A 17,443-nucleotide genomic window follows, 5' to 3' on the forward strand; every position below is an offset into this window, starting at 1 on the left:
ACATAGGTTCTCTGTCCTGCCGGTGCATAGAAAATCCCGCCAGCTCAATATTATCTGTGTCGTCGTTCAGCCACGACTCAGTGAAATATAAGATATTGCAGTTGTTAATGTCCCGTTGGTTGTGTAATCTTGTACGACATCCATTTTATTTTCCAATGATTGCACGTTGGCCAATAGAACGGATGGCAGTGGGAGTTTACTCACTCGCCTACGAATTCTCCGAAGGCAGCCCGACCTCCGCCCCCTTTTTTCGCCGTCGCAAATGACAGGGATTTGGGCCCGTTCCTGAGAAAGCAGTATATCCTTCCCGTCGGACTGTTTTTAAAGAAACATTATTCTTCCAGATCGAGGTGGGTAATCGCTGGTCTGATGTCCAGAAGTTATTTTTGGTAGCAGCAACTTTAGGTACAAAATAAGTTAAACAATACGAAAAGACGGAACAAAATAGCACAGCTGGTTAGGAGCCAGTAAAACGTCAGCCATCCCCTCCAGCGTTATTCTGCGATCTGGTACTCAGACGAGAGGGTCCTGAAATAGTTGTTGTGGTGACGTTCTATTGAAATGGATACTTGCATAGTCTAAGTTTTAATAAACAATACATTTTTATTTATTTTAAAGCCGCGTTAGACAGGATTACCTTCACATACTGACCAGCTCAAATGGACAGAAGCAATCCAAACTCATCTCTCGGCATGTCCAGCCCACTTATTACCTCCGCCAATCATGGCTAGCGGGAAGGTTGCTGTCCTTTTTCTGTGGCTTAAACAACTAGGCTCGTAATTTAACAATTTTATTCGTATTTACAGATGGCATACAAGTTTAAGGCACATGAAAGTTCACGTTCAAGAAGGAATTTCTACCCCCCCCCCAAAAAAAAGTTTACGTTCAAACAGCTCTCCTGTGAAGTTGTGACCCGCTTCAGGAAACTAGGCGCATCTTCTAATTATAAATCTCAAAATGGTATGTAACCTAATATCAGTCCACCCAATCCAAGCAGTTCTATCAGTCTACTCTAACCTGCTTAAAGTACACTGTGTGAGCGGGAAATTGTTTATCATTTGACTGCGCATCTTCGGCATTTTGTTGTTTTTGTCGTTATAAAAACAAGCTTTTACCTTGTTCCAACACACACACACACACACTTTCTGTTTCATAGTCATAACAAAAGGGCGCTCCATTAATTAAATTGATTGAACACATGTTTTTAGTGGTTTTGTTTCCGACAGAGTTGACAAAGGAATATGCTATTGTGTTTGAAATAAAGTAAATATATTTTAATGTTACCTTAGACGTTCATAAACACAACCACGTTGTTATCGTTGTGAAAGCATATATGAAATGGATTAAATTACACTGTTAGAATGCAGTCAAAATGATTGCTCATTAGTTCCAAAGCAGAGAAACCTACTGTAAGTAACCCATTTCAGGACTGCTTTATTGGGCACATTACTTTCTTTTAATTTGATGCAAAAATTAAGCATTTGTGTTTCACCAGCTCACTTGATCTTCTGTTGTCATTTACACAGGAGAGACCCCTAACTCCTCTGACCAAGTTGAGACATTTCCTGCTTCAGTCAAGCATCGTTGGAAAGTGAGCAAAGTGAAGAGGTCTCACCACTGTCCTCACTGTGAGAAAATTTTCCCTTTCCTTTCATATCTTGAAAGACACGTGCGAAAACATTCTGGAGAGAAGCCTTACTCGTGCTCTGACTGTGGGATGAGTTTCTCTCAACTGAGTGGCTTGAATGTGCACCAGCGAACACACACCGGAGAGAAGCCTCACCACTGTCCTCACTGTGAGGAGAGTTTCCCATTCCCATCATATCTTGAAAGACATCTGCGTAAACATTCTGGAGAGAAGCCTTATTCCTGCTCTGTCTGTGGGATGAGTTTCTCTCAACGCAGTGGTTTGAATGTGCACCAGCGATCACACACTGGAGAGAAGCCTCACCACTGTCCTCACTGCGAGGAGAGTTTCCCATTCCCATCATATCTTGAAAGACATCTGCGTAAACATTCTGGAGAGAAGCCTTATTCCTGCTCTGACTGTGGGATGAGTTTCTCTCAACTGAGTGGCTTGAATGTGCACCAGCGAACACACACTGGAGAGAAGCCTCACCACTGTCCTCAGTGTAAGGAGAGTTTCCCATTCCCATCATATCTTGAAAGACACATGCGGAAACATTCTGGAGAGAAGCCTTATTCCTGCTCGGTCTGTGGGATGAGTTTCTCGCAACTGAGTGGCTTGAATGTGCACCAGCGAACACACACTGGAGAGAAGCCTCACCGCTGTCCTCACTGTGAGAAGAGTTTCCCATTCCCATCATATCTTGAAATACACCTGCGTAAACATTCTGGAGAGAAACCGTACTCCTGCTCTGACTGTGGGAAATGCTTCACAACATCAAGTCATCTAACCTCTCATCGGATAACTCACACAGGGGAGAAGCCTTACTCCTGCTCTGACTGTGGGAAGAGTTTCCCATTCCCATCATATCTTGAAAGACACCTGCGGAAACATTCTGGAGAGAAGCCTTACTGCTGCTCTGACTGCGGGAAATGCTTCACCACATCAAGCAATCTAACACTTCATCAGAGTGCACACAGGGGAGAAGCCTTACTAATGATCTGACGAGTGTGGAAGAATCTCATCTGGACAGCCTGAACCTTCACAAGTAAAACACACAGGAGAAAAACCTGACTCCTGCTCTAACCGTGGGGAAGGATTTCACCTCACCAAGTCATCTAACCGTTCATAAGAGAGTGCACACAGGGGGAAAAACCTGACTCCTGCTCTAACCGTGGGGAAAGATTTCACCTCACCAAGTCATCTAACCGTTCATAAGAGAGTGCACACAGGGGAAAAACCTGACTCCTGCTCTAACCGTGGGGAAGGATTTCACCTCACCAAGTCATCTAACCGTTCATAAGAGAGTGCACACAGGGGAAAAAAAAGCCTTATCAATGTTCTGAATGTGGGTATCTTCAAACACCACCAGCGAATAAGTACAGGAGAGAAGTCGTACTCTTGTCCTGACTGTGAGAAGTGCTTCACCTCATTGAACACTTGACTGATTCATCATAGCACTATATCTGCTACGTCTGATCAATTACACTGTAAAATTACATTGTGCTGCCCTTTTTATAGACCTGTGGAAGTCTTTCGATTGTGTTGACCAAGTTTCCTTTAGTACTAAAGGTGCCCCTGCCCCCCCAGGGTCGATTTTGGGCCCTGTACTTTTTACTATCTATATAAACACTATTGGTTTGTAAGAAATTGTAACCTCCACTTGTATGTGGACGATACTGTAGTGTATTCTGTTCACAAGGATCGTCCAGAACTACAATCTGCCTTATGTTTTGCAGAAAGCCTTTGTTGAACTGAAGTTGGTACTTAATGCAGGTAACCAGGTGTATGTTATTTTCAAAAACACTTAAATGTATTTGATGTTTTATCCATATATATATATATTCATTGGATGGTGACAACATTGATAGTGTCCCTGTTTATTATAATAATACATGGGACTTATTTATGTCGCTTTTACCATTGTGGAAACTAAACAGAAAACAAGACCATGAAACCAAGGGGGAGGGGCTTAAAGGGAAACGAGTGTGATGTCAGTGTGGGGGAGGAGTTCGGCTGCAGAGTTCTGAACCATTTGGAGCTTATGGAGGGAGCTTGCGTTGATGCCTGGAGATTAGTGAGTTGCAGTGGTCGGGACGGGAGATGATAAATGCTTGGATCTGGGTTTCAGCGACAGATGTAGTGGTGGAAAGAGGGTGTAGTCCAGGATAACACCTTGGTTGAGGCAGAGACAATGGTATCATCAATGGTTAGGAGATCGTTAACATTTGTGTAAAATGACATAAGTATTGATACATATTTGAATTCAATCTATTAAAGATATATGGAACTGTTTGGTCAATTCTGTGCCTATATTTATTTTATGTAGGCCTAACTATTGGCTACGAGTAAGAATTTGTCTTTATGCTGAATCCAATTATCCCTCTTCGATTTAGGATAAATCCCAACAATAAAAACACTCACTGGAGATCAATAGTAAATCAATTAACTATTTATGCAAATAGATCTTTCAGAATCATTGACATAGATGCTCAATATGAAAGGAGCGAGTTCACAGCTCTACCAAAACCTCACCTTGTGTGTTCTAAGCCCTGCAGCCGTTGTTTTAAAATGTGTTAATACATACAGTGCAATGGGAGGTGGTGTGGCATGTCGGCAGAGGATACATACAGTGCAATGAGGTGGTGTGGCATGTCGGCAGAGGATACATACAGTGCAACGGGAGGTGGTGTGGCATGTCGGCAGAGGATACATACAGTGCAACGGGAGGTGGTGTGGCATGTCGGCAGAGGATACATACAGTGCAATGGGAGGTGGTGTGGCATGTCGGCAGAGGATACATACAGTGCAATGAGGTGGTGTGGCATGTCGGCAGAGGATACATACAGTGCAATGAGGTGGTGTGGCATGTCGGCAGAGGATACATACAGTGCAATGAGGTGGTGTGGCATGTCGGCAGAGGATACATACAGTGCAATGGGAGGTGGTGTGGCATGTCGGCAGAGGATACATACAGTGCAATGGGAGGTGGTGTGGCATGTCGGCAGAGGATACATACAGTGCAACGGGAGGTGGTGTGGCATGTCGGCAGAGGATACATACAGTGCAACGGGAGGTGGTGTGGCATGTCGGCAGAGGATACATACAGTGCAACGGGAGGTGGTGTGGCATGTCGGCAGAGGATACATACAGTGCAACGGGTGGTGGTGTGGCATGTCGGCAGAGGATACATACAGTGCAACGGGAGGTGGTGTGGCATGTCGGCAGAGGATACATACAGTGCAACGGGAGGTGGTGTGGCATGTCGGCAGAGGATACATACAGTGCAACGGGAGGTGGTGTGGCATGTCGGCAGAGGATACATACAGTGCAACGGGAGGTGGTGTGGCATGTCGGCAGAGGATACATACAGTGCAACGGGAGGTGGTGTGGCATGTCGGCAGAGGATACATACAGTGCAACGGGAGGTGGTGTGGCATGTCGGCAGAGGATACATACAGTGCAAAGGGAGGTGGTGTGGCATGTCGGCAGAGGATACATACAGTGCAATGGGAGGTGGTGTGGCATGTCGGCAGAGGATACATACAGTGCAATGGGAGGTGGTGTGGCATGTCGGCAGAGGATACATACAGTGCAATGGGAGGTGGTGTGGCATGTCGGCAGAGGATACATACAGTGCAATGGGAGGTGGTGTGGCATGTCGGCAGAGGATACATACAGTGCAATGAGGTGGTGTGGCATGTCGGCAGAGGATACATACAGTGCAATGTGGTGTGGCATGTCGGCAGAGGACCAGGACCACTATTGAGGACGTGAAGTGCCACAATAGTAGGTTTTGGTAGACAGAGTGTGCTCTTTGGTAAAAGGAGCAAATTGATCATAAAAATGAAAGGACTAAGGCACTATTCAAATAATGAATTAAAATGCCTTTATTTGTATGGCATGTTCAATGGAAAAAGTTTTTTTTTAATTGATGCGTTTCGGCTGCATGGCCTTCGTCAGGGAGTACTCAAAAGCATTCTGATGAAGTATATGAAAAGTGCCTTGGTCCTCCTTTTTGATGTCTGAGGACTTGTTCTTTCTAGAAGTCCATACATTGTAAACTCTCTAGCCAGCAGATCCCGGTGTGTACAGAAATGAAGGCTATTCCATGTGAGAAATTACCAAGAAACTGAAGATCTGTTACAACGCTGTGTACTACTCCCTTCACAGAACAGAGAAAACTGACTAACCAGAATAGAAAGAGGAGTGGGAGGCCCTGGTGTACAACTGAGCAAGAGGACAAGTTCATTAGAGTTTCTAGTTTGACCAACAGAAGCCTCATCTCAAGGTCAACCGTGAAGAGGCATCTACGGGATGCTGGCCTTCACAATAGGTTTTTGTGGTGAAAAAAACAAGTCCTGATTATGGTTTTCATTCACCTTGTCCATAGTGTAGAGGCCTATGGGAGTCATTGAAGAAGTAAGGGATGGTAAATGTGATCTGCATAATATACCAATAGACATACCTTTGTATGCCTCCTTGTCTGTATACGTACAGACACAAAAGTGAGCAGTTCAGCTATTTGCGCCTAGCCTTCAACATACAGTACTCTCATTCTTAAATTTTGTTTTAGACAGGTTTGCATAAATATGAAAAGATAGATGTTATCTTTAAACAATATCAATTTAGATCATACAGTGGGGCAAAAAAGTATTTAGTCAGCCACCAATTGTTTTTGTTTGTCCACCTGCCTTTTGAGGATTGACCACAAGTTCTCAATGGGATTAAGGTCTGGGGAGTTTCCTGGCCATCGACCCAAAATATTGATGTATTGTTTCCAGAGCCACTTAGTTATCACTTTTGCCTTATAGCAAGGTGCTCCATCATGCTGGAAAAGGCATTGTTCGTCACCAAACTGTTCCTAGATGGTTGGGAGAAGTTGCTCTCGGAGGATACAGTGGGGCAAAAAAGTATTTAGTCAGCCACCAATTGTGCAAGTTCTCCCACTTAAAAAGATGAGAGGTCTGTAATTTTCATCATAGGTATACTTCAACTATGACAGACAAAATTAGATTTAAAAAATCCAGAAAAATCACATTGTACGATTTTTAATGAATTTATTTGCAAACTGGTGGAAAATAAGTATTTGGTCAATAAAAGTTCCTCAATACTTTGTTAGCAATGACAGAGGTCAAACATTTTCTGTAAGTCTTCACAAGGTTTTCACACACTGTTGCTGGTATTTTGGCCCATTCCACCATGCAGATCTCCTCTAGAGCAGTGATGTTTTGGGGCTGTTGCTGGGCAACACGGACTTTTTGCCTTTCTACAGATTAAAACCTGACATTGTCGTGGATTGACAATGGATCTCTGTTTAAAGTATTCTCCTTTCTATACAGTTAAATTCCATCCTCCAGAAAAGTCCGATCTAATATTGCAGCAAATATTATGGTTCAACTTCAATGTACTGCTGGAGAAAAGAAAAAAAATATTATTGGAAGAAAATGTACAAGGGATTAATATTTATGAAGGACATTGTAAACAAGGACGGTAAAAATTGTCATACAAGCAACTAACAGTGTATGGAAGTGTACGCTCAATACCAAATTATAACCAACTCGTCGCAGCTCTGCCACAAAAGTTCGAGACAATTAAATAATTAGTCCATTAAAAAAATCATAAATGGCTGAAAATGATTCAGTATAAATACATATAATTTGTTTTTACTTCAAGTCAAAAGGTTTGAAAACAATGCCATATGAAGTAAAAGTGAGTTGGGAACAGGTCTTTGACGTCCGAATACCTCGGCATCGGATCTATGAACGGACGTAGAAAACAGATGACACATCAATCCCTTTCAATTTAAGCTATTATATAACATGTTACAAAAATGTACAAAACATTTAGGAACTTCTGTTCTTTCCATGACAGACTGACAAGGTGAAAATTAGGATCCCTTATTGATGACACCAGTTAAATCCATTTCAAATCAGGGTAGAAGTAGGGGAGGAGACAGGAAGGATTTTTAAGCCTTTGAGACAATTGAGAAATGGCTTGTGCGCCATTCAGAGGGTGAATGGGCAAGACAAAAGATTTAAGTGCCTTTGAATGGGGCATGGTAGTAGGTACCAGTCATGCCGGTTTGAGTGTATCAAGAACTGCAACGCTGCTGGGTTTTTTCACGCTCAACAGTTTCCCGTGTGTATCAAGAATGGTCCACCACCCAAAGGACATTCAGCCAACTTGACACAACTGTGCGAATCATTGGAGTCAACATGGGGCCAGCATCTACGTGAAATGCTTGCGACACCTTGTAGAGTCTATGACCTGACGAACTGAGGCTGTTCAGAGGGTAAAAGGGGGTGCAGCTCAATATTAAAAAGGTGTTCCTAATGTTTTGTCCACTCAGTGTGTTGGGGGGGGGGGGGGGGCATTGAACAGTCAGCCTTGTGCAGACTGCCACAAGGAAACCAAGTCAATAAAGTGATCATATTTTCTGGTACTGTCCATCGGTGGCTCACTTTTGGATTCAGGTTCCAGGAATGGATGTGTCATTTCATAATAACGTGGTTCAGGTGGACCTGCAAACTGTATTGTTAGGGGATCTGAAGAACTATGATATGTCAATGGGAACTTGGGTAAAGTATTTCTGTTTAGGGCAATTTCAGTAGGAATGTTACAAATAGAAAATGATTCAAGTAAAAGTGAAGGTCACCCAGTAAAATACTACTTGAGTAGAAGTCTAAGTATTTCGTTTTAAAATGTACTTCAGTATAAAAAAAAAGTACATGTAATTGCTAAAATATGCATAAGTATTAAAAGTATAAATAATTTAACATTTCTTATAGGAATAAACCAGATGACACCATTCTTGTTTAAAAAATAAATAAATTATGGATAGCCAGGGGCAACACTCCAACACTCAGACATAATTTACAAATAAAACATGTGTGTTTAGTGAGTCCACCATATCAGAGGCAGTAGGGATTACCTGGGATGTTCTCTGTTTAGTGAGTCCACCATATCAGAGGCAGTAGGGATGACCTGGGATGTTCTCTGTTTAGTGAGTCCACCATATCAGAGGCAGTAGGGATGACCTGGGATGTTCTCTGTTTAGTGAGTCCACCATATCAGAGGCAGTAGGGATGACCAGGGATGTTCTCTGTTTAGTGAGTCCACCATATCAGAGGCAGTAGGGATTACCTGGGATGTTCTCTGTTTAGTGAGTCCACCATATCAGAGGCAGTAGGGATGACCAGGGATGTTCTCTGTTTAGTGAGTCCACCATATCAGAGGCAGTAGGGATAACCTGGGATGTGTGAATTCAACCATTTTCCTGTCCTGCTAAGCATTCAAAATATAAAAATGTACTTTTGGATGTCGGGGAAAAAGTATATTTTCTATAGGAATGTAGTGGAGTAAAAGTAAAGTACAGATACCCCAAAATTACTTAAGTAGTACTTTAAAATATTTGTACTTAAGTACGTTACCATTGCCCGCAAAATAGACAAGCCCTTACCTGATGGACTGAGGTGCATATCTGTTCATAGTGATGGCCTCACGAAGAACCTTTTTCACTTTTACCAGTTGAGGCCGGTTGGACGTACTGACAAATTCTCTAAAAACACATTGGATGAGCCTTATGATAGAGAAAAGAACATTAAATTATGTGTAACCAGCATTACACAGGGTTTTACATCCGTGTAACCAGCATTACACAGGGTTTTACATCCCTGTAACCAGCATTACACAGGGTTACATCCCTGTAACCAGCATGCCGCGCTTCAAAACTTGAGACCTGTGGCGTTGTGTGACAAAACTGTAGTTTAGAGTGGCCTTTTGTCCCCAGCACAAGGTGCACCTGTGTAATGAGCATGCTGTTTAATCAGCTTCTTGATATGCCACACCTGTCAGGTGGAGGGATTATCTTGGCAAAGGAGAAATGCTCATTAACAGGGATGTAAACACATTTGCGCACCAAATTTGAGAGAAATAAGCTTTTTGAGCGCATGGAACATTTCGGAGATCTTTTTTTTCAGCTCATGAAACATGTGACAGACACTTTACATATTTTTGTTATGTTAACAAAAATGTCCTTATGTTTATACAAAACTAAATAATGAAGCATGTCCCCCATAGTTTTGCTCACAATAAATGCTAACGTTTACCAACTTGTTATTTAGCTAACTAGCAAGCGTGCGTCTAATTCATATTAAAATCAATAAATAGCTATCAAGCGAAGTTTCGCAAAAGAGTTTAGATAGCTCGCCAAACTCCTCACAATTTTGAGTTTGTAGCTATAACGCTTTATCAGTCAAAGACTGACGACAGCTGTCGTGTCAGCCTGGGAAAGAATGATACCTAGTCAGTTGCACAACTGAATGCATTCAACAGAAATGTGTATTCCGCATTTAACCCAGTGGGTCTGCTGTAATCGACATCCACGTCTTCGGGCAGAACGACAGATGTGTACCTTGTCAGCTCGGGGATTCGACCCAGCCCAACGCTCTGACCACTGGGCCACCTTGTCGACGAATGTTCCCCTAGGAGGCTATGTGAAGAAGTCTGTTTCATCAGTGGCGGAGGGAGATTGCGTCAGTGCGTGTGAAATGGCTGGATCTACATGCTTCAGTCAATTGGATACTTTTGCTTTTCCCCCCGTTTTCTTCTGTCAAGACATTCTTCCTTGATTGAACACACTGCACATTTAAGAACATGCTTTGTCTTTCAACGGCTTACTGAGAAACAAATCACTATTTTAATTAAATTACACTTTATTTTAGCGTCAATAACTTTGTGTCACTGGAATTATAAATTAACAGCTTGATTAAAAATGACGTGTTATTGATCTTATTGATCAACCATCCTATCGTTTTTATTGATTCATATTGATAAACTGTCAAACTATTTATTAAGATAAATGATTTCCATCAAAACAGTATAAAGTGTTTTATGATATTATTATGCTTTTATGATCACCTAGTTCCAAATATATAATGACTTGGGAGACGTACATATTTTATAAGGTTTTCATTCCCATTAGTTTTTTATGTTCTAATTTCAAATGACTGAACAAGCCAACTTCGAATGGAACAGTACCAATATATACCACTAGAGGTCCTCATACACAAGTGAACAGCAGTGTTGTAATAGACCAAATGAGAGCAAAAATCCAATGCAGAAGCCACACCCAACGTGCCAAAGACCATTTGGGTTGATTTTCCTCTTTATCGACAATGTGAAACCCATACTGAGCGTTGAGCCTATCAGATGGTGTTTCAGTTTGGTTTACAGAAGTGTCAATACACTGTAAAACGGTGACATATCATTCAGCAGCTCACTATACAGTACTGTAAGATTGTTAATGTGTCAAAGAAAATGGATCGTCATTTTTAGCTCCAATGTAAAACCTATAATGATGAAGACACATCAGAGAGTCCGTGTATTTTGCATTAAGATGTATTTTTTTTACTAATACAGGATGGTATTTCAACAAATCTTATTTTTTATGATTATTCAAAGTGATCAAGGCTATTTCGGGGGAATTCGATATTTCTCTCGGAAGTGAAACGGGCTGCTGGAAGAAGAAGGAGGAGTTTGGAGAAAGCTGAATTCAAATCTCCCGTGGGCACTGCTGAAATCAATATCATGGAACATTCCTCCTAGGGGAACATTCCTCCCAGGGGAACATTCCTCCCAGGGGAATAGGGGAACATTCCTCCCAGGGGAACATTCCTCCTAGGGGAACATTCCTCGAGAAGGTAACACAGGCTAACAGGACATTGGGTTCATGCTTGATTTGTAGAGACCCTACCAAGTATTTTCCACCCCACTGAGGCTGAGACAGGTAGTAAGGTTTTTCTACATAGCCCAATATTCTCAACATACCAGTCTCAACATTGTATTTTTTATTATTGTTCTTAGAAAATGTTTTTAAAACCATATATACATTTTTTTCATCAATTACTAATTGCATTGTTTTATTAGCACAATAAAAGTGGATTCTGACTAAAATGCAATATTTTGAATCAGTTATTTAAATTACAATGTGTTGAAATGCGGGCTTTTATTTTGAAGGTTTCCTCATTACCATACAAAAGTTAAATCCTAATTGGTGCTGCTGAATCAACTAGCTCATTTTAAATTGGATTGTAGCACACAGAACCTAGAGCTATAGGAAACAAATCATTTTTCTACCGGTTTTACGCTGAAGTTGCAAAGTAAAGACCTCAGTTAGGAAGAGGTAGTTACTCACTACACCTCATTACTCATACAGGAGCCAGCTAATAGATAGCTAACGTTAGCCAGCTAGTTAGGAGGATTTACATTTCAGTTAGCCTTCCTACAATCAGTCAAAAGTTTGGACACACCTACTCATTCAAGGGTTTTTAACATTTTATTTTTGACAATTTTCTACATTGTAGCATAGTAGTGAAGACATCAAAACTATGAAATAACACATATGGAATCATGTATTAAGCAAAAAAGTGTTAAACAAATCTAAATATTTTATATTTGAGATTCTTCAAAGTAGCCACCCTTTGCCTTGTATTGTAATGTTTTTAAAATTGTATAAACTTCCTTAATTTTGCTGGACCCCAGCAGCTAATGATGATCCATAATAAATACAAATAGCCGTTGCAGATTTGCTATGGAAAGCCTCGCAAGGAATTGTACAACTAACCTGTTCTTGGTGTTCTTTTTTCTCGATTTCTTATAAAGTGTATTTTATAAATGTCCTTGTCCATTTACAGGTGGTCCCCCCCCCCCCCCAAAAAAAAAACTGAAATTATTCAGAAAGATATTAAATCCACGTTTTCCATCAAGTGAAGAGTTCCCTCCGATTTTAGCTGCTTTTGGCATCTTGCATTTCCCAACATCTTTGCAGGAACTAGTCATGTCTATGCGATACTCCTGCAACCACATGTAGATGATAGCGTGTCACACAGGGTCATCACTAGTTACCACAGCCACAAAGGACTGATAATGTCTAAACCCCGCCTATTTATAATTTATCTTACCTTAACTACACTGCTAACCTTATGCTTTACTTTAAATTAAGACCAACAAGTTTTTAAAAATGTTTTATTCATGATTTTTTACGATATAGCCAATATAGCCAATATTGTAGCTGTGATAACTGTCACACAGTGCGACCGAAACAGAGATCTATCTACAAACAAACATGCAAGCGGCATTTCTTACTCAATACAAAATGTGGATTTAATATCTTTCTAAATATTCTTAGTTTTTTGGCTAATGTCCATGTCCACCTTCAACTGGACACTGACATTTATAACATACACTTTTTACTGAATAGAGAACGAAGAAAGTATTGCCAATAACAGGTTAGTTAATTGCCAATGTTATGGAGCATCACATATTCAGTAGCGAAGCAGTCAGGCACACTGCTGTTTTTTAGGAAGTCAAATCATCAAAGTAAATGGACATAATTTCATCGTAAACAATGTAGCAGGGGCCATAGTTAGCATAGGTATGCTAGTATGTAGCCTTGGCTTGTGGGAGAGCGGCTCATCTCCGGGAGAGTGCCTTATCTCCTGTTTCTGTAGTACGAGGCAGCTTGATGTACAAGTGCACAGCCTAGACAGGACGCTAGCCTATTGCAGGGCCTTTCTTACAATCTACATTATCTCCTTAATGTTGAGTACCAAGCAAAGACTCGGCAGGGGATTGAACTCACAACCTTCCAATCTACATTATCTCCTTAATGTTGAGTACCAAGCGAAGACTCGGCAGGGGATTGAACTCACAACCTTCCAATCTACATTATCTCCTTAATGTTGAGTACCAAGCGAAGACTCGGCAGGGGATTGAACTCACAACCTTCCAATCTACATTATCTCCTTAATGTTGAGTACCAAGCAAAGACTCGGCAGGGGGTTGAACTCACAACCTTCCAATCTCAGGGCGGACACTCTAACCACACGGGTCCTGAGTTGATCTATATATACAGTACCAGTCAAATGTTTGGACACACCTACTCATTTAAGTGTTTTTCTTTATTTTGACTATTTTCCACTATTATTCTACAATGTAAAGACATCAACACGGTTTAAATGTGCCTTGAATTTAATGTTTTTATTTAACTTTTGGAGTTATTATTTATTGTCAATTGCAGATTCCAAGTGACTTCACTTCCTCAAATATTGAAGGTGGAATTTATCATGCGTGGCTCACTGCCACTGGCATGGACCTTTGGCACACGAGGGGTTTTTGTTTATTTGTATTCATATTTTATATATATAGAATTATATAATGATATAATTCTAATCATTCATTGATAAGACTACTTTATTAAAATGTGTCAGTGTAATATTATAATATTAATATAGGATATTATAAACTGGCTGGTTTGAGCCCTGAATGCTGATTGGCTGAAAGCCCTGCTATATCAGATAGTATACCAGGGGTATGACACAATTTTTTTATTTTTACTGCTCTAATTATGTTGGTAACCAGTTTATAATAGCAATAAGGCACCTCGGGTGTTTGTGGTACTGTATATGGCCAATATACCACGTCGTGCATAAGAACAGCCCTTAGCCATGGTATATTGTCCATATACCACACCCACCCACGCCTTATTGCTCAAATACAACATTGTATCATATAATTTCAAGTCAATTGAAGACTTGAAGTATTCATGTAAATTAGGCCTACCAAACATTTCAGATGTAATGAAAAACATGCCATCTGTGAACAGGAAGCAACTCTTATGACTAGCCTGTTCTCATAGACTAGACGTAACGTCGTACATGTAAATCTGGGTCACTCAAATTAGTATGACATGTTATGTTTAGTGTAGTTACGCAAGACAGAAAGTTACTTAAGGCAAAAAAGAAAAGGTGAGTGGTTGGTCTGGTCGTGGTAGATGGGTGGGTGTATAATGTAAATGTCTAGCAACCCAAAGTTGCTTGTTAAAATCTCATCATGGACAACTTTAGCATTTTTGCTAACTAGCAACTTTTCAACTAGTTTCTACTTTGTAGCTACATTGCAACTACTAGGTATGTTAGCTAACCCTTTAACCTAACCCTCTTGCTAGCGTTAGCCACCTAGCTTTTTGAATACATACCATATGAAACATAACATATTATACTAAATGGAGTGTCTCTGATGTATGTACGTACAGAATATTGGGAAATACTCTGAGACCAGGTTGTTATGATGATTAAATACGATTGTAACCTTTATGAATGATCATATAAAATATGTGCTTTTTTGAAGCACAGTCAAGGATCTCAGACATACATTATTTTATGAACACGTTTTATTTATATATTCGTAAATAATGCAATGTCAGAATTATATTGTTTTTACATTCCCGAGTTGACACTATTTCACGCCGTGCTTTCAAGTGACCCGTCAAATTTTTCTAACTGAGTCTCTATACCAGAAGCCACCCAACAATAACTGTCAGCAGTGGCGATTTTCTTCCTCGCTTCTCTTTTTGAACGACTACATCGAAACATGACAATACCAGAGGTTACTGCAATTAGAAGAAGTAGTGGAACAAGAGAAGCAATAATGCCAATAAACAGCCACGAGCTCAAAAAAGAGTCATTATGCGTAAACCAACTCGTTCCAGTGGTTTTGCTGAATGGCTCCTCACGCGTAATGTCCTGCGTAATAGTGCCTTGAGGTGGTCCGTCGGTGCACTGAGGCTCGTTCTGTAATTCAACCTTAGATATGGTTATAGTGTCAATGGTCTCGTCGTGTTGGTCGTTTTCTCTATAAACATTTGACGTTTCAACAGTGGAAACAAAAGTCACATCTCGAATGCAGGTGATTCCATTAGGGTGTAACCGGAAGTGCTGATGGCAGGAACACATGAAACTACCAATGGTATTAGTGCATTTGTCCTCGCATCGATTACTGAGGCATTCGTCTATATCTATACAAGTATGACCGTCCTCGGACACAGTGAACCCTGCGATGCAATGGCAGGAGAAGGATCCTTCAGAGTTAAGACATATTTGTGGACATCTAGTTTCAGTGCACTCGTCTATATCGTGGCATTTGCCCTCAACCATTCTGTAGCCTTTATTGCACTTACAAGTGTAACTACCTTGGGTATTGACGCAATGATTACCGTCGCAGGCATTCATTTGGCATTCATCGACATCGATACAACCAAATTGGTCTTTATCCAATTGGAAGCCGCTTGGGCATAAGCAGGAGAACCCCGTTGGTCCTGTTACGCATTGGTATTGACATGGAGAACTGTGACAATAGTCCTTTAAGTCACAAGATACTCTGTCCTGTCCTAACACATAACCGTCCTTGCATCCACAACGAATACCACCGGGGTCACTATCAAAGCACACATGATCACATCCACCGTTTTTATAGCCACAACTCTGTTTATCCGTGGCGCAAAACGGACCGGGGATAGTCCAGCCATAGACACCATCCGTTAACTTACAAATAGAAAAGTGGTCATTGCCATTACATCTTATTTCAGCATATGTTCCAAATGGAAACGCGGTCAAGTTATTATCCTCATTTAATGGATTTGCTGAGAATGGGAGCTTGTAATTCACTTGCTCTCCTCCTGCCAACAACAAAGGTTTACACATTCCCTTGAAGTAGAACTTGCAAGCGTAAAAAGCCTTTTCTTTGCAAGATCCATCCGTCCATTTTAAATCATTGCGACCGGATAAAGAATAGTACACCAATACGCAACGCTCTTCTGTGCAGGTGCTGCGAGGTTCCTTCTCCCAGTTGGAATATTGGGATGTTTCACTTCCAGATATCCACTTAAAACCTCTGAGACTCAAGCCCGTTATAATGCAGTCCCCCTTCTGTAATTGCAGTCCGATCCAACATTTGTAGTCCAAATTGCGATTCCTTAAGTTGATCTGTGTAAGGATTGATTGAAGCTCTGCTTCCTCAGCTTTGTCTTTCGTTGTTACCAAGTAACCCCCGTTATCTACACATTTCATACGAGCGTCTTCGAAGCTGACTCCCTCTATATGAAAAGTGAAACAGGCATTGGATGTGCACACGGTTTCTTCTCCGCCAGTGTCTGCTCCAGTGGCTCCCCAGACAGAGATTTGCAGTAGAATTAGCAAAAGCATCATTCCCACATAATCCAACAACAACCATTGATTTAAATATTTTATATGCTACATTTATGCCTTATTGGCAAACGGATGACAAATGAGGCTCTCTATTCCCTGCCAAGTACAACGTGTTGCGACTTTGAATTGTACATTCAAGCTCCTGCATCCTGTTTTCTATATACACTTTAAACGGGGTTTTTTTCTCCCCCAGTTGGTTTTTGTCTCCTGCTGAAGCAAGTTCCGTTGTGGAAAACCAAAACAATAGCAGCACCCTCATTGTTTTGACTTGTTATCCAGATGGCTCCCGTGCTGAGTAAACGTAATATCAGACTGCTTGTTTGTCCTATACAAAGTCAGGTAATCATCTTCCAGCTGAAAAACAACAACAACAACCGATCTGCATCAAATAGTGTATAGCTTGCAAAAAACATGAAAGCGCTAAAACATGCCATTTAATGATTTCCCGATGTATTAATTCATATGAAAATAACGATTTGTTTGTAATAATTTGTCATATTATATTTCTTTTATTTTCGATAGTCTATAGTTGTTGATTTGGTTACTAATTTGTTATGTGAAACGACTAATCTCATTTAAATTGAGAGAATAAAGCCTTCATTTACATTCTAAATGGACGGACAAAAATGTCTTCCCCAAAAAGCAATAATAAAAATGAAAAAAATATATAGGTTCCAATGTGACAGAGAACTGGGCCCTTTTCCAGACAACCTTTTCTAACTCATTTAAAACCTCTGCTGACATGAAAGCCCGGAAAAAGCACAATAGT

At 40.7% G+C, this 17,443-nt stretch overlaps 1 protein-coding gene and 1 pseudogene across 2 annotated transcripts in view; one reads left to right on the top strand and one right to left on the bottom strand.

Moving 5' to 3' along the window:
* LOC115146480 (oocyte zinc finger protein XlCOF6.1-like) overlaps positions 1-17,443 on the top strand; it is a 52,056-nt gene that overhangs the window by 18,607 nt on the left and 16,006 nt on the right. Inside the window, exon 4 of one of the 2 annotated variants that reach the window (XM_065004358.1) lies at positions 1,527-3,929. The exons of the other annotated variant lie outside the window; for it this stretch is intronic. Coding sequence (XP_064860430.1) covers positions 1,527-2,632 — 1,106 coding nt within the window. The 3' untranslated portion in view covers positions 2,633-3,929. Of the gene's footprint in view, positions 1-1,526; positions 3,930-17,443 lie in introns of those variants that run through there. 2 annotated transcript variants of the gene reach the window in all.
* On the bottom strand, positions 15,155-16,888 carry LOC115146479 (complement component C1q receptor-like; annotated as a pseudogene).

This window comes from Oncorhynchus nerka, linkage group LG18 (assembly GCF_034236695.1).
Source record: "Oncorhynchus nerka isolate Pitt River linkage group LG18, Oner_Uvic_2.0, whole genome shotgun sequence".
Lineage (NCBI taxonomy): Eukaryota > Metazoa > Chordata > Actinopteri > Salmoniformes > Salmonidae > Oncorhynchus > Oncorhynchus nerka.